The sequence below is a fragment of the Euleptes europaea genome, chromosome 4, assembly GCF_029931775.1.
Source record: "Euleptes europaea isolate rEulEur1 chromosome 4, rEulEur1.hap1, whole genome shotgun sequence".
NCBI classification, from domain to species: domain Eukaryota; kingdom Metazoa; phylum Chordata; class Lepidosauria; order Squamata; family Sphaerodactylidae; genus Euleptes; species Euleptes europaea.
The window spans coordinates 60,582,827-60,607,696 of NC_079315.1; the positions used below are offsets into that span (position 1 = coordinate 60,582,827).

The window sequence follows — 24,870 nt, forward strand, 5'->3', positions numbered from 1 at the left end:
CAGGAGGGGTGCAAAGTAATCCACTCTGTAAATCTTCCACATAATTGCTTCAGCGACATTCTCCAAAAGTGAGCTTATAGCGGAGGAGATGCTGTAGGAGAGTGGATATGGTATCTGCACACCCTTCGTATTCGAAGAGATGCAAGGAGGGTGACAGCAGGGCTACTCGGAGTTGAATATTTCCCTCTGGATATTGCACAGAGGAAACTAGTAGGGAGCCAAGCTGCTCCCTTAGCTTAGTCCCTTAGCTTAGCTTTGAAAGTTCAGGAATGATGGGGAGACTGCAATGAGCAATGAGTTCCTTCACTAACCCTCCCCCAGTAAGCCTCAAAATACAGGGGATGGTAAAATATTAAAGTGTGCTTCTTTTTCTGCAGTCTCCTCTTCTATCATTTCTCCCTAATGTTTGTTGCTCGGAAGAATTTCCTTGGTAGCGTTATGCAGATGTTATTTTGACATGTTCAGGGGGGCCAAGTATGATGAACTCTCCCTACTGGTTTGCCTTGCCTTGCCTGTCATTTGGATAAGCAGCAAACTTGGCTGCATTCCAATCCAGAGGGTTTTAGCGGAGTGTTAATTAGCAGACATTGGACATTTCCAAGGTAACCAGCAGTAATTGTCCACATAGGTCCCCTGTGTTTTAGGTGAGGAGTCTAGGGCAAGACAAAGGACTGTAGCAGACTTCCAGACACCAACAGTTGGAAGCTATTAAAAAAATTCCCAGAGTGTATGTATTTGTAGGATGAAAGGCATTTAGAATAACCTGTCTTTTATACTTGTAAAGGAGCTCAGATTAGCAGATAACTACTTTTCCTGAAGCAAAATGGACCAGCAGTCATAGTACCTGCTCAGTCCAGGTTTTGATGGCAAACCTCCACAGCAAGCTAGAATGAAACAGTTTAATGTTATTTAAGTCTGGTATGTTAATTGTTGCCCTGACCTGGATGGCCCAGGCTAGCCTGATCTTGTCAAATCTCAGAAGCTAAGCAGGGTCGGCCCTGGTTAGTATTTGGATGGGAGACCACCAAGGAAGGCCAGGGTTGCTGTGCAGAGGAAGGCACTGGCAAACCACCTTTGTTAATCTCTTGCCATGAAAACCCCAAAAAGGGGTCGCCATAAATCGGCTGCGGCTTGACTGCACTTTACACACACACACACACACACACACACACACACACACACACACACACACACGTTAATTGTTCCTCAGTGTGGTGTAGTGGTAGGAGCGGTGGGCTCTAATCTGAAGAAATGGGTTGGTTTCCCCACTCCTACACATGAAGCCTGCTGGCTGACCTTGGGCTAGTCGCAGTTGTCTCTGAACTCTCTCAGCCCCACCTACCTCACAAGGTGTCTGTTGTGGGGAGAGGACGGGAAGGTGATTTTAAGCCAATCTGAGACTCCTTAAAAGGTAGAGAAAGTCGGCATATAAAACCGAACTCTTCTTCTTCGCAGAAGGATCCCTTCAATTGTTTTAAAAACAATAATAATATTTTCTCTGAGGAAAAGTAAAACAACTGATCAAAATGTTGAGTGCCAAATTCATTACTATTGCTATGGGTATTTTTGTTCTCTTTCAGGACATTTATTTGTTTGGAGGAATTTCTGAGTCCAAAGAAGGCAATAAAATACCAAACAATGATATTATGAAGTTAAGTTTAGGTGAGTATGAAATTGAAGTGCAGCATGGCAGGGATGTTGTCATTAGCACATATTTGAGTTTCATGGTGGAAAAAAGGCAGAATATATGTGTGTGTATACATTTCCAAAGTATTACCAGAAAAATGTAATCATTTGCAGAGATATAATCTATGCACATTATTACATTTTTTGAGTAATATTTTAGAAATTGCTGTGCTCTGGAGCTTAAAAAACATGCCCCATTCTTTTATTTTCCCTCATTTGTCTTCCATTGTTATCCCTTATCTTGATTCCTTTCCTCTCAATATTCAGTAATTCAGTTACACCTTTTCTAAACATGGCAAGCAATGAAAATTCAGTATTCCAATTATGGTTAGAATCTGTTTTTATTTTGGGGGGGAATTTTGTTCTTGCTGTTATTTATCATGTCAGGAAGCCCTTTGCAACTGCTGTACAAGTATTCCTGATTTTTCATGATGCAGACAAAAATTTGAGTGTTTTTTTCCCCCTCCATGGAGACCTTAGACAAACATGGCTGCAAATGAATGAACAATTGTCATACCATTCTTTTTTGCTCATGGGAACTTAGTGGTTTGATGGTTAACTTGGTGGATTTGCATAGAAGGTTTTGCTTTGAGGCAGTTCTCAGCTGGCAAGGGAAAGTAGTTTTTTTTCCAGACAAATGTTCCTCCTATTGCCAGCAAGCTGGGTCAGAATTTTATATAGCAAATAGACTAGTGCTTTCCCTTTCTCAGAGTAGGTCCTGCTGGCAACAATAATCATAGGTTTTTTCCTGGGCTCATCAACCCCAACTTCTTATAACCTTTCTTTTTTCCGTGAAGGAAAAATGCATCTATATTTATTTATTTTATGTATTTATTTAATTCATTTGTGCCCTGTCTTTTCTCCCCAAAGGGGACCCATCATTCTCCTTTCCTCCATTTTATCCTCACAATAACCTTGTGAACTGGGTTAGGCTGAAAGAATGTGACTGGCCCAAGGTCACCTAGCAAGCTTCCATGGCCTGAGGTCTCCCAGATACTAGTATCTCTTAACCACTACACCACTCTTGAGCTACTGTGGTGTAGTAATTAGAATGGTCAGACTAGGGCTTGGGACCATATCACTCCAGTCTTGTTCCATCTACACTGGCTTTGAATTTGTTTTTGGGCTCAATTCAAGGTGCTGGTATTGACCTTTAAAGACCTGCAGGGGACCAACATACCTTAAGGACCACTTCCCATATGAGCCTACCGGTACACTCTGGTCATCTTTGGAGGCCCTGCCTCAGTAGCCCCCACCATCTGAAGCTAGACAGGTGGCAACCTGAGAAAGGGCCTTCCTTATCAGTTGTGGCACCAAAACTTTGGAACTCTTTCCCAAGAAAGATTTGTCTGAATCCTTCTGCCGGTGCTTTCACCAGGAGGTGACGACTTTTTTGTTTCATGTAGCATAATGCCAATAATGGTTACTGGCTCTCCTTCTGGTGTTAGGTGTTTTGAATTGAATTATTTTGAATTTTTAATGTATTTTAATTGCTCAAATGTTTTAATTATTTTATGTTCACCACCTTGTGGACCCTGACCTGGAGAAAAGGCAACATAAAAATGTCTAAAACAAACAAATAAATAAATAGAAATACCTACAGAGCTCTCTCATGGTTATCGTGGTGCTAATCAATATTTCTTAGCCTATTCTACGGTTGCCAGATGTCCTGCCATGGCAGGAGACCTTCCACCTGCAACCTTCACTTCTTGGAGTAGCAGCAGGAGAATTTTTTTTAATGCTGGTATTGCACATGGCGTTATATCGCTTCTGGGGAAAAGCTGTAAGTGGCATCATGGTGCTCTAGAAATCATCAGAAGCCCTATGGTTTTACCACAGAGTTTCTTGCAATTCCTACAGTGGCATGCCACCACTTCTGGTTTCCCCTGGAAGTGACATCACACCACACACATGATGCTGGTGCCCCCTATGCCCCCACCCTTGTTCTCCTGGTCTAATCTACCTTACAGAGGCTGCTGTGAGGACAAAATGGGGGGAGGATGTTTATGTCACCTTGAGTTATCTGAAAGAAGTTTAAAATGTAGTTAAACTGAAGATCTGAAACCCCTTATTTGCTTATATTTATGTTGTTAACTCTTAAATCTTACAGTTAACCTTTTACACTACTTTAGCAATTATGGTCAATAAAAAGGTAATTTCAAGACAGAAGCATGAAAATGAACTTTGAGAAAAGTCACTACTAAAATGTACTAGTTAGGGAAATAGGTTTATCTTTCATTTTTACAGACTAAATGAGGCATAAGCATGCTCCAGCCAATATCTAGCTTTTTTGGTATAGTTTGCAATTGTTTTTTGTAGAAGGGAAGGATCGGGATGCCAGCTGGGTGCTTTCACAGAGCAGTGTGACAGAGGGCTTCAGCAGCAGGGACCAGAGCTTGAAACATTGCCCCCTGGATAGGGGTGCTGGATCACCAAACAAGCAATTACGAAGTGTCTAGCCTGGGACCCATTCCCTTAGGTGGGGATGGTTGGCAGCAGCAGCAACAATTGGTGGGGATGGTATGCTCTTAGAACTAAGAATAGCCTGGAGGTCCACCGAGGGTGGAGCTCGGGCTGGGGCACGGGGGCAGGTCCAGATGTTGGGAACATCATTAAAGACTGGTTAGTTGCCGCCTGGGGTGGACCGAAGAGGGTAGAGGTGCAGAGAGTCCACCTGGCGAGAACAAGGCAAACTCCCCCTTTGGCATGATAAATTGAATTTTCTTTCATCTTGTGTTCTTGGAAACTTCCCTCCTTTGCATGGCATAATTTCTTCCATTACAATGTTGTCAGTATATATTTCATATGAAGTTGTGAATCTCTAGTAATTTTGAATCTGATTACTAAATGCTACAAAACAGACAGTGTCCTCTCTGAAAGCACTTTTTCTTTTTGGTAGAAGTGCAAATGGAGGTTTTCCCAGGTTTTTTTTTTTTTTTACACTTTCCTTGCAGCATTCAATATTACTGTTCTATCCCTAGCATGTCCTGCAATTATACCGTCTGACTTTCAAAGGTTTCTCATGAGATATTTATAGCGCTGTGAACACCTACAACATAATCTGCCATGAAGACTTCATCTTTCAGATTATTGTCAGTGACTTCCCCCCCCCCCCTTTTGTGTTGTACAGCACGGATGAAATGGAAAACGCCACTTTATGTAGGGATCCCTCCTGCTTGCAGACATAACCATGTAGCGTTTATTCTGCATAGTCATGTAAGTGAAAATAATTCTGAAGCTAAAGATCTGTCATTCTTTGGATTTTAGTGTGCTTCAGGGTTTAGTTGCTGAAGGGAATTTAATAGCTCTTCAAAAAGAATCCTGAGCACAGGAGCCACCTGGAGGTTGGCAGACCTATGTATGGTTACTTTGACCTCTTGGAATGACTGAGAGGTAGTAGTTTCTGAGGATTAAATTTATACATTATGGGCAAACATGAGTAATAGTAGCTTGATAGCCTTTTTAAAAGATGAAAAATCATTTTCAGTAGGTGTAACTGAGAGTAGAGATTGTAGAGTGGAGGAGGCACTTAGCCTTTTCCTTGCTATATGTTTTCATCTTCAAATTGGCATCTGTGAGTGCTTCCCCTCCCTCTATTTGGTGTCATTTGTCTGTTTACAAACTGGAAGAGGCTTTTCCTCTTTTAAAAGTGACAGTGGGCTATTTTTATATGTATGCACATAACACGTCATTTGGCATGATCGAAGTCTAGATGTTGGCTCAAGAAATACCCTTAAAATAACCAAATACAAGAACTATGGTACTCAGTAAATTCATGTGAACTCAAGAGTTTCATCAGCCCTCTTTCTTCAGAAAGTAGCTCAAAGTAAGCCTTAAAGGAATAAACTGGCATAGCCCTCCTGCATTCTTTCAACACCAGCGTTTAGAACTTAAAATCTCTGGAATCAAATTTATTTTAAGGGGCAGTTATTTGACAGTTCAACAGGCTTCTGTTTAATCATATAACCCTGTTTAGGATTGAGCAGTTATAGCAACAATACCACAGCAGTTCTAAGCAGCAGTCCATCCTATTACCTGTGTTGGTGCCCTTCACTGTATTTTGTAGCAGAGACGTGTCCAACCTCAAGGGTGTTCAATTGTAGGCCATAGATGAAATGATAGTGAAAGATCTGTCAGATGATAGATTCTATAATTGTTTTGTCCAAGCCGATCTCAAGCATGATCCTGCAACAAGATTTTCCATGAGGCTCCTTTCAGCCCTCTGCTCTTCAATAATCACTCCTTCCCCAGCATCAACTTTCTCATTTTTTCCTCCCCAGATTCTGGTTCCCCACAAATACAAGGTGCCTCTCTAGTCCAAAAGGATTCTGGCCTTGCATTTCTTTAGATGAGTTGTATATACTGCAAGCCAAAAGTTTTCCAAATGTGATTCATTTAATGTTGCTCTCTAATGCCCATTAAGATAATATTTTATTTTGTTTACAGCTCTATATCTTTGGGGGAATAAATGAAGAAGAAGAATTCAATGATTTAATGGGAATGAAACTGATAAATCCTTCAGACAGACAGCCTAGTGAGTTGATTCAGCACTTACTCAGAGGTTGTTGTTGGGCTTTGGTTTTTTTTTTTTTTTAAAGCATGCTATTATTGTGAAGCCAAGTTATGTTATATCTTCATACTCCTTCACACACTCCACACAGAGAGATCTGCAATAGATACCAGAAAGGCACTGCTAGAAGAAACTTGCCTTAGGGTTTCCAGAATAATTTATTAATTAAAAAAGTAATACCTATTAAATTGTTGGTTTGAATTTGGCACTTTATAATGTAGTTTATTGTGGTAGCAGGTCTTAAAAGGAACTGAGTGGCCTCAACTGATTGCTTTTCAGAAAAGAGTTGGACAATGACCAAATGTTGAGCTCTGTGTGAATATGAATCTAGCAGTGAGCGTGACTGGATAATGGAAAGGAATTATGGTGAACCCAGCCTTACCAGTTTGTATGGAGATACCACTCACTTTGCAGTTAAAAACCACATTTGGAAAGCATTCAGCAGATCACCTAGATAACATTCAATGGCCCTATCCAACCTTTTTCCCCCAGAGGTAGACAACAGCCTCTTTAATCAATCTGTTTTGTTTCTGAGCGCATTGTGCTAACTTCTATAGTAGAATATATCCAGTCTCTTGACACTGATTTTACCTACGCTAAATCTCTGCATGGTATAATGCTAAGTAAACCACACTTTGAAGAATAATGTTAATATTTCATGTTGGTGTTGGCAACAGTAGTAGCTTCGCCCAAATTATTGTTAGTAATCTAGACTATGTTATAACTGGAATTGGCTTTAAATGTGGGATCTGCCTACCTATATATATTTGCACTGCTTACCTGATGTCAACTTTTATCTTGTTTTAAAGCATTCATAGGGTACATGCTTCAAAAATCATGACAATATTCTGAAACATTACTTGGCTGCCAGCCATCCAATTTCACCATGATTGTGCCTTCATCCTGCCAGTCCTGACACAGTAGACACCACAAACAAATCTTAACATATTTATGACAAGAATGAGACAAGAAATCCTCATGCTCACATACCTTCCCACTCTCCTCACGCAAGACAAGTAGTTCAAACATTTTGTGGTATGAACAAATTGTTCTCTGTTGTAATGTCCAAATAAGTGAAATGACAAAATGTGGTTTCTTCTCTTGTCTACAAACAAGATTCTAAACACATTTTAATCATGCTTTGCTCACAGAAGAATAAAATACAGGTGAATATTACATGTGATTTGCACTTTACAGCAAACCACAAGTTGTTTCCACCTTGAAAGACTTCAATCTCCATACTGTATGAGGGGTGTGCAAACCTGATTTCTGGTCCCATTGGCCATTTCCACATGTTATCTCCCTGTCACCTACATTTTATACATCACAAGCTGTGATTTTCAGTATAAGGTGTTATGAACTTTGGATTTCAACTTTTTAAAATCTTCTAGTTCTTTTATAGTAAATATTTTTTTTAAAAGAAAAACTGTGCGCACGGTAATGTTATCAATGTGGCTATAAACATTCAAATGTTATAAACCAATTTTAGTCTGTCAGTGATACATAAGCAATTACAATTTATGGTATCACCAAAAGCCATTAACACTTCCCAAAGCATACCCTTCCAAAGAATACATCTCACTATTTCATCCATGTGGAACATAGCAATAAATTAGTCCCTAGAATGCTTTAGGCTAACTAGGTGTTATACTGACATTGCTCAAGAACTTCCCTGGAGCAACCCATAGCTAGCTAGTCCAATGACGCCTCTGAATGTCTTTGATTCCTGTATGCAAAGCCTATATGCTCATAGGCTAGCCAAAGAAAAAAGTGTATAATAAATATTGATTAGTTTAAACATGTTTATGCTGCCTTTCTACCCAAATTGGATCCCCAAGGCAGCAAAGATGAAAACATTAAAACATTTGAATGATTAAACAGTGTTTAAGATAATATATAGAATAATTAAATAAAAACATATAAACACATAAACACACAACTCCAAAACCTTGGAGGAGAGCCAGTCACAGTTCTTAGCAGTATGCTAAATGTGACAGGAAGAGAACAATAAGAGGGATACAGAGAAATCTTCGTGGAAGGGAGTTCCAAAGTTTTGGCACCACAACTTTCTCGGGTTGCCTTCTGTCTAGCCTCAGATGGTGGTGGAAGCCAAAGCAGGACCTCCAAAAGATGACCAGAGTGGACAGGTAGGTTCATATCTTTTTCTGCAACACCTCTTCTTGTAGTCTTGGACAATGACAACAGATACACTAGGCGCCCATCAACCATTTTTAAGAGTTGGTCCATAGCCTTAATGAAACATTTAATATGCAGATAAAAGTCTTTGGCATAACCTGGCCACACAATTATAAACAACAACCCCCCCATCAATATATGCATATGTAAACATGTACAGTATTGCATGCTTAATATTTTAGAGCAACAAAGCAATATCATCACATCACACAACCTTTATTGGCATAAACATCAAGAAAACAATTACAAAAACGTCAGGAGTCAAGAGAAAATCTCCTCCTAGTAGCATAGTAGAGAAATTTCGCTACTGATTCAATGATTTTCCTGTTCTTTGGAGAGATAGCCCCTCAAGAGATTGCAGACTAAGTGAATGGTACAAAGATCCTTATAAAATTTGCAGTAAAGTAGGACATGTTCGTTATCCTCAATCTTGTTCATCCCACAAGGACACAATCTCTCTGTGTATGGGATTTTCTCAAAGCTCCCATATAACACCATAGAAGGATGAATATTAAAACGAAACAACATAAATGCCCTACAAAGGGACGGTTCAATCAAACAGGAAAAGTATTCCGGAAAGAAGGGACCATAAGGAATACCCCAGAGCAGTGCATTGAAAGCAGAGATCCAGATTGGCGCACCATATAGTAATCTAGCGCAGATTTTTAAATTAAACACTTTAAGTACAGCAGGAATAAACTGGTTTCATTTGGTAAAAAAGAAACGAGAAATTGCAAGACCTGTACCATTTATAGCTTTTGCCGTTTCCCTAACATGAGTGGCCCAACTAAAATTATGCTGAAAATGGATGCCAAGATATTTAAAGCATATAACTTGTTCAATGGACTTACCTTGGAAAGTCCATTTAGTGGGCTTCCAATTTTTCCTAAAAACCATAATTTTAGATTTTTCAAAATTTAGGGATAGTTTATTTCTAGAACAATAAGTTAGAAACTGATTTATCAATCTTTTCAGTCCAATTTTCGATAGTGAAAGTAGGACTGCATCGTCAGCATATAAAAGCAATGCCACATGCTTGTTCCCTATTTTTGGGCAATGACCATCTATACCACTCAAGAAGGGGGCCAAATCATTTAAGAAAAGATTAAATAAAGTGGGCGCCAGGATGCATCCTTGCTTTACCCCAATTTCTGTTGAAATCGTGGGGGTTAACTCAAGATTAATGGTTTTACATGCCTCATTTATCACTCGCAGAAGCTGCCAAGCAATTCTCTTGTGTGTTTTTCTTGTGAGTACTAATTTATTGAAACAATATATGTTGGGTATATGTGCATTACTGCAATCACATCACCTTGAACAAAACAGATTCTTTTTTGTTATGGCTTTCATGGGAACTTGTTAATTTTGTTTTAATCACCCTTGTTACTGAATTAATTGAAATTTTTGTTTCTTTAGTTATGAAGGAGTTTTTTTCAGAATTGGGAATCCATGGAATAAGCAGCAGGTATCATCTCTCCCCCCTCCCCCATCTTTTCCCAGTGGGAAAAGGCAGAAAGGACTGATTGCTCCTGCCCTTCCACAGTTATTTCTCTGATACAGACAGCATATGCATGTAGGATCTTTCACAATATAAATCACCATAACAAGCCAGCTCTATTTTATGGGCTTCCTTTAGTATGTTTCCTGCTAGGCTTCAAACTTTTTCCTGCAACTGTGAAATAATAATAATTGTAAAAAGAAATCTGGTTTATTCAGAAATTGTTAATAAAACAGCTTTGGCCCACAGTGTTAAGGTAATCAAGCAACCTGCAGCCTGTATGTTGCCTACTTGTGCCTTATTGCAATTCCAGTGCTTACAGTTTAAGCCTAAAAACACATTCATGGGAGTAAGCCTCATGGAATACACCTGAATAGGATATTGAGTAGACCTGCTTAGTATTGCTCCCTTAATCTTAGTAGCCCAAGCTGTGTCTAGAGGGGAGAAGTAGGTGGTCGAAGGAGCAAACCACAGCTGGCTCCAGCTTCCCCTCCTAACTTGATCCTGTGGCTGCTGCAGCCACATATTCACTTTTTGTAACGTCTGCACATAAACATGTGGCTATTGATTATTGGGGAGTTTATTGCCACAAAATTCATTTTTAACATTTTTTTTCCTGCAAACCTGGGGGTTCCCCTGGGTTAACTGAACCCTATATCATAGCCATAGCTGCACCTGTTGTGCAGATTCACCTTGGCTATTAGATACAGATACGGGAATCACTACCATTCACCCATTGTAGATAGCTGTGACATGCATCTGATTCCAAATTCACTTGGCTGTGCAGGTTTACTCCCACCAAAATCCCCAAGGTGAAATATGAGTTAACGGAACCTCCTTTCCTGGCTGGAATTGAATCCCTCCTGCCGTCTGCGCCAGTGAGTGCTTCATTTTAATTTTGCTCGCTTTCTCTCTCAGTATAACATTAGGGCTCTCTTGTTATCAGAACCAGGAACAGTCCCCTCACCTGACAGTTAAGCTCTTAAGGGAAGCCCTGACTTTACACCTCAGGGGCATTGCAATAAACAAGGCTGAAGCAAGAGCACTGAATCCCCTGGGCATGGTGTTTCCATACCATTTATTCCTTATGGTAATTACAAGAGAATGGCTTCCTGCCAGCTGGATTTGTCATATGTGTCCAGCATTTCTGCTTGGATGGTTTTCTAAATGTTTTTTTCCCCCCATGAGACACTTCTCTTTAAAAATAAAAATAAAGTAAAAGAGAAGATGGAAAGAATATCCCAAAAGATACTTTTATGCTCAGAGAGAAGGTACTCTGCCTCAGCCAGCCAGTTTAGGGGAAGCAGTGGTTTAGATCATTATATTTTCATCACCGTTGAGGAGTAGTATTTTGGATATACTGCCTCAGACACCAAAGTGTATTGGGCAGTCTCTTGTTACCCCCAAGCCATCCTGCTTGCTTTACTGGAACTAAGCCAGACTCTTGCCTGGCCCAAGGGAAAGAAGAGCAATAGTAGAAGCAACAGGGACTGTCTTCAGTTCTTTCTCCCTGGTCCCAGCCTACACAGCACCTTCTTGTGCTGTTGGGTACATGTGTTCATACTGAAGTGGCAATGTAGGAAGTGGAAAGCAGCCACCTTTTCTCCTGTAACCTTCTCCTGTTAGCACTGTGCACACAGGCCATCAAGATGTGTCAGGTATGTTATCTCTACTCCTGTGACAGCCCCAGAGCTTAGACCCAAACAGGGATAGATTTTGCTCTTGTATCTAAAATGTTAAGACATTAATGAAATATAAATAAATGAATTCTATTTGGCGGTTGTGCTTGCATTGTTTGTCATGCAACTGAGCTTTCAGCTCCATTTCATTATCTTCCTTAACTGCCAGAGACAGTCTGTGCCAAGTCATGGTGTAACCCACGTGTCTTTTCTGCAGATACAGCTTGAAAACAACTCAAGTGCACTTTCAAAATAAACCATTTGCTGGAGGGAGCAATTTACATGTCACGTGTTCTTTAAATCATTTGCTTATAAAGATCTCCCAGATTACCAAGTTTCACCATTACTTACTGAATTAATTACTCAGTAATTAATTACTTAGCAATTAAACTACTTATTAAATATTTGTCTACACAATATACTCCTTGGCAAATGAATTAATTAATGTTGAAAGCTGAGAAACCACTATTAAGTAGCAAGCATTATACTATAAAAGAATATATTAGTGACATCACGTTTCTGTTGTTAATGAAAATTTTATTAATTAAAAATGCCAAGGATTTCCCCACCCCCTTTGGGATCTGGAACATAATGTTTCACAAATCAAATTCTGAAGCAGGACAAGATGTACAGCACATGTATTAATTTGTAGTACAAAAAACAGACAGTCTAAGGTCATAACTGCATAATGCACCCGATACGTGCTGGGTCATGGGTGCATGTCTGGACTCACGCTCAGGAATACGTCAGGGAAAGTCACCTTAAAAAGTACTTGTTACTGAGTGCTGAAAGTGGGGAGAAGGAGTTTGTGTTTTCCCTCTCCAGCAGAAAGGATTATGGTTGTGCATACCGATATACCCGAACCAAAAATAAACCTGAAATTAGCCATTTCAGCAATATTTGGGTTTCAGGTAGACTGAATACCAAAACCCAGGAATCTGCCAGAAGCTGAATAGTCGACCCCTGAGAAAGCCGAATAATTATTTGGCATTTTCTGGTTTGCTCAAATGCATGGCTCTGTGCTTTCTCCCATTTTTCTATTTTTTGACTGGTTTTGTTAGGGCCCCACCTTTTGAGGTAAGGGTTGTATAATTGGAGCCATCTTGGTCTGACCAACCATCACCTTTCAGTGGGTTAATCTGGATCAAGCATAAGGGTTATTTAAAAAACGGGGCTCACCCAGTCCCATCTGGAGGGATATACCCTCCAACTAAAAAGAACCAGCTTCAACGGTTCACACCACCAGGCTTCCGAAGACTTCCTCACCCACATGGATGAGCAGTCTCCTTCAGAACAGCCCCCATGGTCGAGACTTCGGTTGGCTCCAATATCATCAGCCCCCTCTGAAAACCTGCTCTCAAACTGAAGGTTGCCCCAAGTAGAGGCTTCATTTCTCCACACTGTGACAATCTCTTTAAATCAGATGTTTGATGACTATAATAAAGGATGTCATTTGCCACCAAAAAAAAATGTTTTCTGTGCCTTCTTTTTCTTGCATTTAAGCCTTTTCCCTCAGTTTGGAAGCTAATTTGCATGGACATCATGCTATGCACCCCACATACGAAGAAAGCCCCAGACTTTGAGGCGCCAGCCTGCCAATCGGCTCTTTCTGCCAGCCCTCAGCAACACTGAACTTCTAAACCTGAAAACCGATGGACAGCTCAGCTTGAAAATGCCAGAAGGATGGGGATGACCCCTTTGTGGGCCCATAAAATTGGACCCCCTGTCCCAAAGTTCACCAAACTTCAGTGACTGTCTAAGGAGAGTCCCTTGGAGCCACGCTGCAAATTTGATGACTCTGTCTCCAAAAATGCCCCCACAGGAGCTTCAAAAAAATCCCCATAGATTATAATGGGATGATTTTTTTCCAGTAAACCCAGAAAGAAGCCGAATACCCATATTTACCAGTATGAGTATTCAGCTTATTCCAGGTTTACCAAAAAAATCAGGCCCAATAAACCCAAAATTTACTGATTTGGGGTGTTTTTTGCATGACCCTAGAAAGGATGGCGGGGGAGCTTTTCACCCCTTTTCTCTAGCTCCATGTCTCCTTCCTAGGGCATGTGGGAAAAGAGAAATTCAGTGAAATGACCCCATGCCCTTTCTGCTGGCAAAAGCAGGGTGGGGGTGGGAATCAGAAGCTCCTTCTCCCCCTTACAGCACCGAGAGAATGAGCACTTTTTAATGTGAGTTCCCCTGATGCAGCTCTGACCCGTTCGTCTAGTTGCGCACCTGTGAGCTGGCATGTCTCAGGCGTATTATGAAGCCTGGCCTTAAGGAATCCTCTTTCAAGGGCTGAATGAGATAGTTGGATCTTGTACCACTTTAGGGCTGGATCCGCACTGTTGCATCGTTCCATCACTGCTGTGAAGGACAAATCTGCCAGGCCAAGAAGTGAGCCATGGCGTGAAAACTCTTGGCTGACTCTGAAAGGCTGCTCTCAATTGAAGTGGAGAGGTTAATCATTAGAGAAGCTTTCTCTTCTATTATCCTTCTTTACTGCAGCTCAACCAGTGATAACTAATAACTTTCTACACAGGCAGCCCAGCTCCAAGATTTCCATTCAGTGCGTAACCAAGCGATGGACATGATCATAACGGCCTTTGCTTTGCTGGACTCTGAGTTTCAAAAACTTGGCATGTAGGTATTCTTTAGTCCCTGGAACTGCTGTTTAATCTAATGCTTCAGTGGGAGACAAGGGAGCAGGATTCTTAAATGGGTGGAATAAGCAAGTGTTTGGCAGAAAGTTAAAGAATCTCCCTGTAAACTGTTGGTTGACAGTCCTCATTACTTTGGGAATGTAAGAGAACTTCAATACTGATCAAACTGTTCCTCATCGGTATAGGTGACATGCCTCCTGCTGTCATCGTTAATACTTCCAAAATAAAAGTGAAGTATAAAAATAGTGCTATGCATGTCCCACTTCTCTAAGCAGTGTGAAGTGTCATGGGTGGTGCTGATCTTTGTTGGTTTCCTTTGGAGAAGAGAGAGCACTGGAGACTTGTAGTATGCTTGTGGAATTTGCTTTACTCACAAATACACAGGCAAAGCACAAGGGAGGGAGAGGTACTCCTACAGGGCAACAGATCTGCTACCCCACATCAGACCCCCAGAGACAGAGATCTTGTACCCTTCCTCCCCAGGTGCTTCAAACATCTTCAAAGCAGTGTCTACCTGCCTCTCTCCCATCATCTAAAACTATGATTCCTTTTCTCACAGACAAAATCAGGTGACTCTGTTTAGCTGGGCTGAGGGGTCACTTCCTTCAAGCCCCGATGAGTACTTGGGCAGAGCCATTTTCTGAAGCTTAAAACATGCCGAGGACATATATAAAATTTGTTAAGAGGCATTACCTTTCCTTTTGTCACATTAGACAGACTGAGTCTAAGCTCGTAGCAATACTAGCGATACCTCTCATAATCCTGTCTCTCAATGTGATTTAAGCAGTGAGTGATTGATACAAAACCCTTCATCAGCCAGAATGAAAAGGCAGCTAAATTCTCATATGTATGGTTATATTCTTATATCAAAATGAGTGCTTCTCAGACATGTTCACTGTGACCTGAAGCTAGCTTGGCCGTGGCCTCTGTACCCAAAAAAACCACGTGAGTTTCAGTCTTGGGAAGTTGCTGGAAGTGTTGATTGAGATCCCCTGCTGCCTCACCAAAAGTTCCTTGGGAAGAAACCATGACATATCAATTGAAACAGGTTTGATTTTTCCAGTGTCATTATAGCCTCAGTTAAGTGGTTGCTAAAGTCTTCCCCAAAATCACAGATCTCCTAAAATTTCTAGTTTGGATTTTTAACCTATGAAATATTGCCATATCTTATAATGTGCAGTGTCACTATAATGTCATGACAGATTAGATAGAAATATGAGCAAAAAGCCCTCACTGCTTAAAAAAAACTATGGCAATGATGTAATAATATATTTAGACCCAGAGAAAACGCTATAGATTTGTAATCTAGATTCCAGCATACTCTTGCTATGTAAAGATTGAAGTTTGGTCTGGTTCTATGCTTTGATTTGAAGAAAGACTTAAGGTGCTTTCAAAAGGGGACGCCTTTTAAAATAAAATGCACTTAAAACCAAGTGGTCTTTTTCAAAAAGACTAAAATCATCTCTTGCTGTGGATACCACTAGTCCCTAGCATCTCTTTTAATGTCATGTTGTTACTTAGCTAATTTATATCATTTAAATCTTCTGTTTCTTTTCTTGCTTGTTTCTTCTCAGTGCAAAAGCAGAACTGGTCCAGGCCACAACGGTTTTCCAACGTGAAAAGGAGCAGTACAACAAACAGCTCAAAAATCAACAGAAGGTAAGTTTGTTATCCCCCCTCCCCAATACTAAAACTAGCACCAGTTGCTATTTCTTTTTGTGTTTACTTATTGTTAGTTGAAAACATTCTAGAGCATATTAAATTGAGGCTGTGAAGCTATTCTGAATGTATAATTGATATCAATATTAGATTGTATTTTGAGTGTGTGATTAACAATTCTTATAAACATGGGCTTTTGTATTTATTTAAAAAAAAAAAAAAACAGGAGCTGGAAGAGATGCTAGAAAAACACAAAGCCCAAAATGAAGCATGGCTTAAAGCCAGAGCAGAAGAGAATGACAAGGAAAGGAAAGAAATCTACAAAATGAGGGTAAATATGTACACATTTGGGGTATGGAGCCGGACTAGGAAATTTCCCAACAGATTGTTAGAACCAGATGGTAGTTCTACCAATGTGAGGAGTGGCCTAAGCCAGCCACAACCACCCCCTGCTGCCTATCTAGGGTGCTTGAGCAGTCATCACTCATGGGGCCTGAATGGGTAAGGCTATGGTGGTGATGGTGCTGGGGACAAGCCCGACCATCAGCTGGCCCACAAGAGTGGCCATGAGACTCCCAGCACCCAGGTGCCACCTACCACAGGGTTTTCTGGCTGCAATTGGCTCAGAAATAAAGACACCGTAGTGGCTTCTTGGTGCCTTAGTGTGCTTCAGAGAAGGGAAGTATGATGTGCCTCTGCCCCCAGGAGGCATGCAATCATTCATTGTACTTGCTGGGATTCAGTTAAATGAGCATTGTTGTTGTTGTTGTTCCAGGCCCCTTTCCTCCTAGCCAAGTTAAGTGGCTCACTTCCAGTAGTCTATTGTCCTTCAAGGACCCATTAGGAAAGTACTCTGCTCTTTATACATGGGAAAGGGACTTCAGTGTACACACAGACTTCTTGCACACACAGTCTTCATCATTTGTTTCAGTGCTGTGCAGGCAATTGCCAGGCAGTGGCTAGCAACTGGTGGGAGGGTTGTAGGGGGGCAGCGTGCCAGGACAAAAATGAAAAAAAAACCCTACCTCAGTCAATATCTCTGCTTTCCCCAAAAGCAGCACCTCCATTTTATCTAGGTTCAGTTCTATATTCACTCTTCAGCCACTCAACCGTGGCAACAAGACACTGGCCCAAGATTGTCACAGCAACTTTTAGAGGCTTAGAACAGGGGGGGAAATGGAGCTGGCTATCAACCATATATTGGTGGCAGTCACCTTCAAAACTTCCAAACAATCTCACTCAGTGGTAGGGCTGTTGAAAAAATTTTTTTTGGTACAGTTCTGCTTCGGCAAAATTCAGCCCTTTTAAATTCGGGCCGTGCCGAAGTCCAAACTGGCCCGCTTCGGATCCCTGAAATTCGGGCAAGATCCGGAGTTCGGAGGAAAATTTGCCCCCCTGCGGGCCTTCAGGGGGCTTCCCTGAAGGTGCGCGGGGGGCCCTTTAAACAGATCTGCACAGATCTGTTTAAAGCCCCCCCCCCCCGCGGGCCTTCAGAGAAGCCCCCTGAAGGCTGCGGGGTGGGTGGGTGGAATAGATCTGCGCCTCCCAGCCGGGACTCCCGGGAAGAGGGGGGATGGGTTGTCAAGCCCCTCTGCGCTGTCTGCGCAGGCAGGGCAGAGGGGTTTAAAGACCCCCCTCTTCCCGGGAGTCCTGGGAAGAGGGGGGATTGGTTGTCAAGCCCCTCTGCGCTGTCTGAGGGGTTTAAAGACCCCCACCCCTCTTCCCGGGAGTCCCAGGAAGAGGGGGGATGGGTTGTCAAGCCCCTCTGCGCTGTCTGCGCAGGCAGGGCAGAGGGGTTTAAAGACCCCCGCCCCTCTTCCCGGGACTCCCGGGAAGAGGGGGTTGGGTTGTCAAACCCCTCTGCGCTGTCTGCGCAGGCAGGGCAGAGGGGTTTAAAGACCCCCCCGCCCCTCTTCCTGGGACTTCAGGGAAGCCCCCTGAAGGCGCACGGGGGTCTTTAAACAGATCTGTTTCTCCCGGCTGGGAGGCGCAGATCTGTTTAAAGACCCCCCGCACGCCTTCAGGGAAGCTCCCTGAAGGTGGGCGGGGGGGAGAAGATCTGCGCCTCCCGGCTGGGAGGCACAGATCTATTTAAAGGGCCCCCTGTGCGCCTTCAGGGAAGCTCCCTGAAGGCGCGCAGGGGGGGGGAAGGGCCCGAATTCACCGAATTTATTCGGGAACTCCCCGAACTCGCCGAATTCTGCTCCCCGTTTCCCCCCCTTTTTTGAGTTCAGTTCAATCCGAACCGAAAAACCACCGAATCGGGGGAATTCAGCTGTTTTTCTGTTTGGGCCAAACCGAATCGACAGCCCTACTCAGTGGTTTAACATAAATATTAAAGAACATGGGGAACAAAACAGGCACTTGTGGAAGTCCACAAATTAGGTCCCAATTTGTTGTTTGCCTCCTCAGTGGAAACTCTGACTCCCTCTTTATGGAAAGATTGGAACCATTGGAGGTTTGACACCAGTCATAGACTCTAGCTGATTCAGCAAATATCAGATGTCAAATGCTGCTGACAGATATAGTAGAATTAACAGAGATGCATTATTCTTGTCCATTTGCAAGCCGTGATTGTCCATCAGAGTCACCAAGGCTGTCCACATCACAAAACTAGACTTGAAGCTAGTTCATGGCAAGGTGTGTTATCTAGATATGCTTAACATTGTTCTGCCACCATCTGTTCAAACACCTCATGCCCAAAAGGGGAGCAAGACATTAATCAATAATTGCTAATATATCTTAAACATGATCTCTTGAAAAGATGTATAATAATTCCTTCATCTGTTAAGGAAATCTCGGATATATCAATAATCTCAGTTTTCTATGGTGCCATTTTACCAGCCATCGGTCGTGGTTCACTTTTCAGGAGATGGCCTTCACAGCCTCAAGCGCTCAGATCTCTTTGACTGTCCATATAACTTTGACACACAGATGCCACTGATACTTCCAGTGCAGGATCCATTCTTAATCTGGATCCTAAATGTGTGCTGATAGAAATTGCTTCTCATCTGAACTAAATCTTGCAAAATGGTACCCAGATCAGATTCTACAAGGAATCTGAATCCTAATCTGTGAAACAAAGATAAAGTTTCAAAAAATCATTTAATAATTTCTTAGGAGAGAAAAAGGAAGCCAGCCAGATCACCTAAGAGCATGGTTTCTGATTTTGTCACAGGAGGAGATTCTCCATGAACAGGACCGGTTGAGAAGAGAGCAGCAAAGCATTCAGCAGCGCAATCAGCAACTGCTTTCTCTAATGCAACAGTTCAAAGGCATGTGAACTGTGTGCTGAATAAAACCTGATCACATGCTCCAGATCATAGCGACTACACAGCACCACTTGAACAACTGATCTCTTATATCTAGCATAACAAAGATCCAGTTACTATACAAACTGAAGTTTTATCTCACTAAGTTTCCATTCAGCCATAGGACAATTGTTTGATTAAATTCCCATCCACTTTTTAACACACCCATGTTTTGATCCAGTATTCTGGTTTTTTCAAAGCAGATTTCTACTAAAATGACAAAAAAAATGTATGCCTGACTTATTAAGAAATTACTAGTCTAAATACAATGCTACTCACACAAAGTACTTCTCAGGATATCCTTATTAAGAAGGATTAAATATTTTGGAAATCTGTGAAACTTTAGAAAGATCATACTTAGGAAACTAACAGTGCCAATGTAGGAAATGTTTCCTGGGAATAGTCAATTAATAGACTTGAGTAGGATTCTGAGTAGATTTGTTTAGGATTGCTCTCTAATTTGTCTACCTGAAGCTTTTCCCACTGATGGGTTGGGATCCACCAATGAAGCAAGGGAGCCCATTCCAAGTCTAATCTGTTGGAAGTGAGTATTTTGAAACCATATAGCACTGACAATTTAAAAAGTGCATTGTTTTATGTGGTTAGGACTGATAAACAAAATGGGGGGGTTAATAGATTATTTCTCTTTGTAGAAGACTTGGGTATCTCTAATGTCTCTATGTCAGGGCTTCTTAAACTTTTTCCACTCGTGACTCCTTTTCGCCCAAGGAATTTTTACACAACCCCAGGTATATAGGTATATTAAACAGGTATACAAATCAAACATTTACTGATAATAAATCATAAAGTATTTTAAAAAAAATTTAAAAAATTCGCAACTCCCACATTTAGCTACACTTTGCTCTATGTTACACTAACATTTTCACTAGTGTAACTGCAGTGTTACTTAATTATCTTTGATAGAAAGTTCCTCAAATCTCCAGCAAGGTGTTGGACAGCAATATTTTTTCTTATTTTATTTTTGACAAGTTTTAAAATGTTCAGTGTTTAAACAGTTTCCTAGAGCAGGGAAAAGATACATGTTTCTTTTGTATGGAATTACTAGGTAGTTTCCTGTGAATTAATCCATGAAGAAAGCAAGTGCCAGTTGGTTTGCTTTTTAATACTGAATTATTTCTGATCTGAAATTTTATTGGGTTGTTTTGTGGGGATTCTCTGTAAAACCTATGTAAGAATTAGGCAGATCATGAGAGGGAGGCCAGGAAGGGTTGCATCAGTGTTTGGCTCTCATGGCCCTTTCTTACATGCCCAGGGAAATGCCAATTGCCACTTTGGGGTCAGGAAGCAATTTTCCTCCAGGCCAGATTGGCTAGGGATCCTGGAGGAATTTTTTTGGGGGGGCCATATTCTGGGCATGGAATAGAAGTTATGGGAGGTATTGGGGGTGGGGGGAAGGCAGTTGTGAATTCCCTGCATTGTGCAGGGAGTTGGACTAGATTACCCTGGTGGTCCCTTCCAACTCCATAATTCTAAGAATATATGCCTTTTTTATCTGAAAATTTCTTTTCTATGAATAATTTGATCAGAATGATGGTAGCCATTTTGTGCCACAGAATGAGAACAATAAAATGATACTTTTTTCTTGGTTTGGTTGGTTATCTGTATTTTAATAGCCAAGTTGGCTTGCTATATTTAACAGCAACCATCCCACAAAAGCCAGTGTGGTATAGTTGTTACACTTTCAGACTAGGACTGCAAATCTCCATTCTGTCCTGGAAACTCACTGGGTGACCTTGGGCCAGTTACACATTCTTAGCCTAACTTACAGGCAGGGACAAACTTGACCATTTAGAGCACCAATGACCTTCCACCCACACCTGGGGCGGTCATCCCTCTGACAGAAGGGCTGATCCTTTCCCACTCAAGCCCTATGCAAAGCGAGAGAGGTGGCACCTAGCCAGTCTGAGGCAAGACAAGGGAGACAGAGCCTGGCCAGTTGAAGCCCTGCGCAAGAGGTGAGAAAGCCAGTGTTGTGTAGTGGTTAAGAGCACCGGATTTTAATCTGGAGAACTGGGTTTGATTTCCCACTCCTTCACATGAAGCCTGCTGGGACACCTTGGGCCACTCACAATTCTCTGTGAACTCTCTCAGCCTCACCTACCTCACAACATGTTTATTGTGGGGAGAGAAAGGGAATGTGATTTTAAGCTGCTTTGAGGTTCCTTAAGGTAGAAAAAAGCAGGGTAGAAAGACCCTAATCTTCTTTGTCTGAGACACGGAAGGTGGCGGCCTGTTCAAGGCAAGGCAGACACTGGCACACAGCCTGGCCAAGCCCTGCACAAAGCAAGGTGAGGCAGACAGTGGTGCCTGGCTGGGTCCCATACATAGTGAGGCAGGTGGCGGTGCCCAGCCTAGCTGAGTCCTGAGTGAAGTGTGGCAGATGGTGGCACCCAGCTCAGCCAAGCCCTGTGCAAGATGAGGCAGATGGTGGCGCTTGGCCTTTCCAAGCCCTGCATGAGGTGAGGTAGATGGTAGCACCCCAAATTTCCTGGCAAAGCCCCACATAACGCAATGCAAACACAGGGCCCCACCTGGTCAAGGCCTGCACAAGGCGAGGCAAGACAGAGGGCAGCACCTGGCCCCTGCAAGGCAAGACAGATGGTGGTGCCTGGCCTGGCAAATTCCTATGCAAATAAAAGCTGGGGGCAGCACCCAGCCCAGCCTAATGCGAGGAGAGGCAGAGGGTGGTGACTGGCCAAGCCCCATGCAAGGCAATGAAAGGCAAAGGGAAGCACTTGGCTGAGCCCCATGTAAGGTGAGGCAAAGGGTGGTGCCAGCTTGCTCCAGCTGAGCCCTGCGCAAGGTGAGGGAACCCAACCGAGATGAGAGAGGCAGTGCCTGGCCTGTGCCCATGCAAGATGAGGGAAGCAGCACATGGCCTGCCTGAAGCAAGGAAAGCAGCACCTGGCCAGTTGGGCAAGCAGGCTGCCTTTAACTCCTTTCTTCCATCCCCCCTTTGGAAAAGAGGGGCAAGGTCAAGCAGATTGCCTCTTTCTCTCTCCCTACTTTACAGGTGGAGTTGGGATTGGGGGAGGGTCTCTTTTCCAGGGTTTTTCACTCCTAGTCTGCCCCTGCTCATAGGGTTGGAGGCGAGGATAATGAATAAGGTGCTTTGAGTACCCATTGCAGAGAAAAGTGGCTATAAATGAAATGGAGGGGCAAATAAAAAGTTGGTAGATGGGTGGGAAAGAGAGAAGGCAATAGAGAAGGTTGAGAATATGGGGTCTACCAAGTGGAGAAAACAGGATACTGTGTAGGAAAGTTAAGACAAGGGAAAGTTCAGACTTGCAGTCACAAGTCCTTGCAGGTTCTCCACTGTGCCCCTGGGCCTGCCCTGTGAACTGGCACTGTACAACTGGGCCATAGATTTCCTGCATAGCGGGTTCCAGGGTTAGGGTAGGATGGAATAGTAAAGAAGGGGGAAGAAAAGGTAGGTTGGCTGGTGGATGGAAAGGAGAGGAGGCAGGAAAGGGGGAGGGGCTATGGAGGCATTCAAGGAAGGAAAAGAGGAAATAGTGGGGGAAAGGTAAAATTACCCCACAACTCCTTTTGGGTTCCCACTTGTTAATACTATTTTCTGTAGCACTCTTAGAACTCAAATTACTTTACCATTCTATCACATTTATCATCAAAGCTGTGTTAACCATTAGGAAATTAATGTTTCTGTTTTATAGCTGAACAACTAGAATGAAGGATAATGACTTGCCAAAGGCCATGGTTCATGGAGGAATTAGTATCTGAATTCAGGTCTGCTAGGGTCACCAGCTATCTTTGCACTGGGCCACAGTGGCATTCTTCAGTGCATAAAATTGTTTGAAGTTTATAAACGCAGTAGTTCTTGGTGGGTATGTATGTTCAGACTGAAAATATAATAAGATAAATAATATTTTGGATAATTTTGGAGAAGTGAGAACACAAGAGCAAACCAATTGTTCATCTAGTCCAGCACCCAGTTAAGCAAGCATTAGAGGATGCATACAAGAAAAAATGCACCTAGACACTTTTAGTTGTAAAACAGGGGTGGGGAACCTTTTTCATGCCAAGGGCCATTTCCATATTTATAACATCATTCGGGCGCCATACCAGTCGTAGATATCCTGGGGGGGAGAGGCTAGGGTTGCCAGGTCTCCAGCCACCACCTGGAGAAACTATGCAGAGAAGGAAGGGGAAGGAGGGAAAGAAGGAAGGAGAAGAAGGAAGAAAAGAGAGAAAGAAAGAGAGAAAGGAAGGGGTTCCCAGCTTCCCCCCCTCACAAACATGCAGGCATGCCCCCGGCTGCGCAAGCGGCTGGGAGCCATCAGGGAGAAGCCTCCGCGGCTTCTCCCGCCTTTGTGAGCGCACACACACACAAGCCAGCCCGCTAGCCCCCAGCCGCGCAAGCAGCCGGGAGCGATCAAAGAGAAGCCTCTGCGGCTTCCCCCTGCTTCATCACCCACGCACACACAAAGACACACACACATGCAAGCAAGCAACCAAGCCTCCAGCCGCTTGGGTGGCCGGGAGCGATGGGGGAGAAACCTCTGCGGCTTCCCCCGCCTTCGCACACACGCAAGCCAGCCAGCCCCCAGCCGCATGAGCAGCTGGGAGCAATCGGAGAGAAGCCTCTGTGGCTTTCCCCTGCTTCGCGCACACACACAACCAAGCCAGCCAGCCCCCAGCCGTGCCCCCAACAACTTTAAAACAAGCCGCCACCAGGGCGCAGGCCGGGGAGAGTGGCAGGAGATTCGGGTGCCCCAACAACTTTCTCTCCAGGAACAGGAAGCAGGGAGACTTGGGGGAAACGCCCCCACAGTCATCCAATCGGCTTTTAGTTTTGTTAGCATGCTCTCCTGCCTCCCTGCAAAGCCCGAAGCACCGGGAGAAGGGCATGGCTAGCGATAGCTAGCTCCCGATCTCAGCAGATGGGCCATGGAGCTCCAGGCCTCGGCAGGCTGGCCGGGGGCCGGATAAAATGGTCTTGCAGGCCAAATGCAGCCCGCGGGCCGGAGGTTCCCCACCTCTGTTGTAAAAGAAGCGCCAGAACCCTGGGATCTCAACTTTCCTTGTACCCACAGTCTGCTAGTCCAAAACTGGGCTTGGTCTTCAGACCCCTGATCATCCTTGTAGCTCTCCTCTGCACCCGCTCTATTCCGTCCTCATCCTTTTTGAAGTGAGACCTCTAGAACTGCACACAGTACTCCAGGTGTGGCCTAACCAATGCTGTATGCAGCAGAACTATGACATCTTGCGATTTGGTTGTTATGCCTCTGTTGATGAACCCCAAGTTCACATTAGTTTTTTTGTCGCTGCATTACACTGGCTACTCATATTTAACTTACAGTCTACCCATGCCCCAAGAGCTTGTTCACACACACTGCTACCCAAACGTGTATCCCCCATCCAGTATTCATGTCCTTCGTTTTTGTTGCCCAGATGTAGAACTCGAACAAAAAGGAGGCTCTGTGCTGTATAGTATATAGCAAGAAAAGGAACAACAGCACAATAAATAAATGCAATTCAATATATTAAGTGTAACAAACAAACAGATAAACAACAAGTGATCATAAGGTGAGTGATATAGAAAAGTAACAATCTTATGAAAGATTGTTAC

General features: G+C 43.0%; 1 protein-coding gene across 1 annotated transcript in view; it reads left to right on the forward strand.

Moving 5' to 3' along the window:
- The window catches only part of LOC130476577 (uncharacterized), a 61,036-nt gene extending 41,623 nt beyond the window's left edge, over positions 1–19,413 (forward strand). The window contains exons 11-19 of the mRNA XM_056848528.1: positions 1,581–1,662; positions 4,817–4,902; positions 6,133–6,220; positions 9,869–9,917; positions 10,738–10,828; positions 14,169–14,269; positions 15,864–15,948; positions 16,175–16,279; positions 19,127–19,413. Of these exons, the coding sequence (XP_056704506.1) occupies positions 1,581–1,662; positions 4,817–4,902; positions 6,133–6,220; positions 9,869–9,917; positions 10,738–10,828; positions 14,169–14,269; positions 15,864–15,948; positions 16,175–16,279; positions 19,127–19,231 (792 nt within the window). The 3' untranslated portion in view covers positions 19,232–19,413. The remainder of the gene's footprint in view (positions 1–1,580; positions 1,663–4,816; positions 4,903–6,132; positions 6,221–9,868; positions 9,918–10,737; positions 10,829–14,168; positions 14,270–15,863; positions 15,949–16,174; positions 16,280–19,126) is intronic.
- The last annotated feature ends 5,457 nt before the right edge of the window (positions 19,414–24,870 follow it).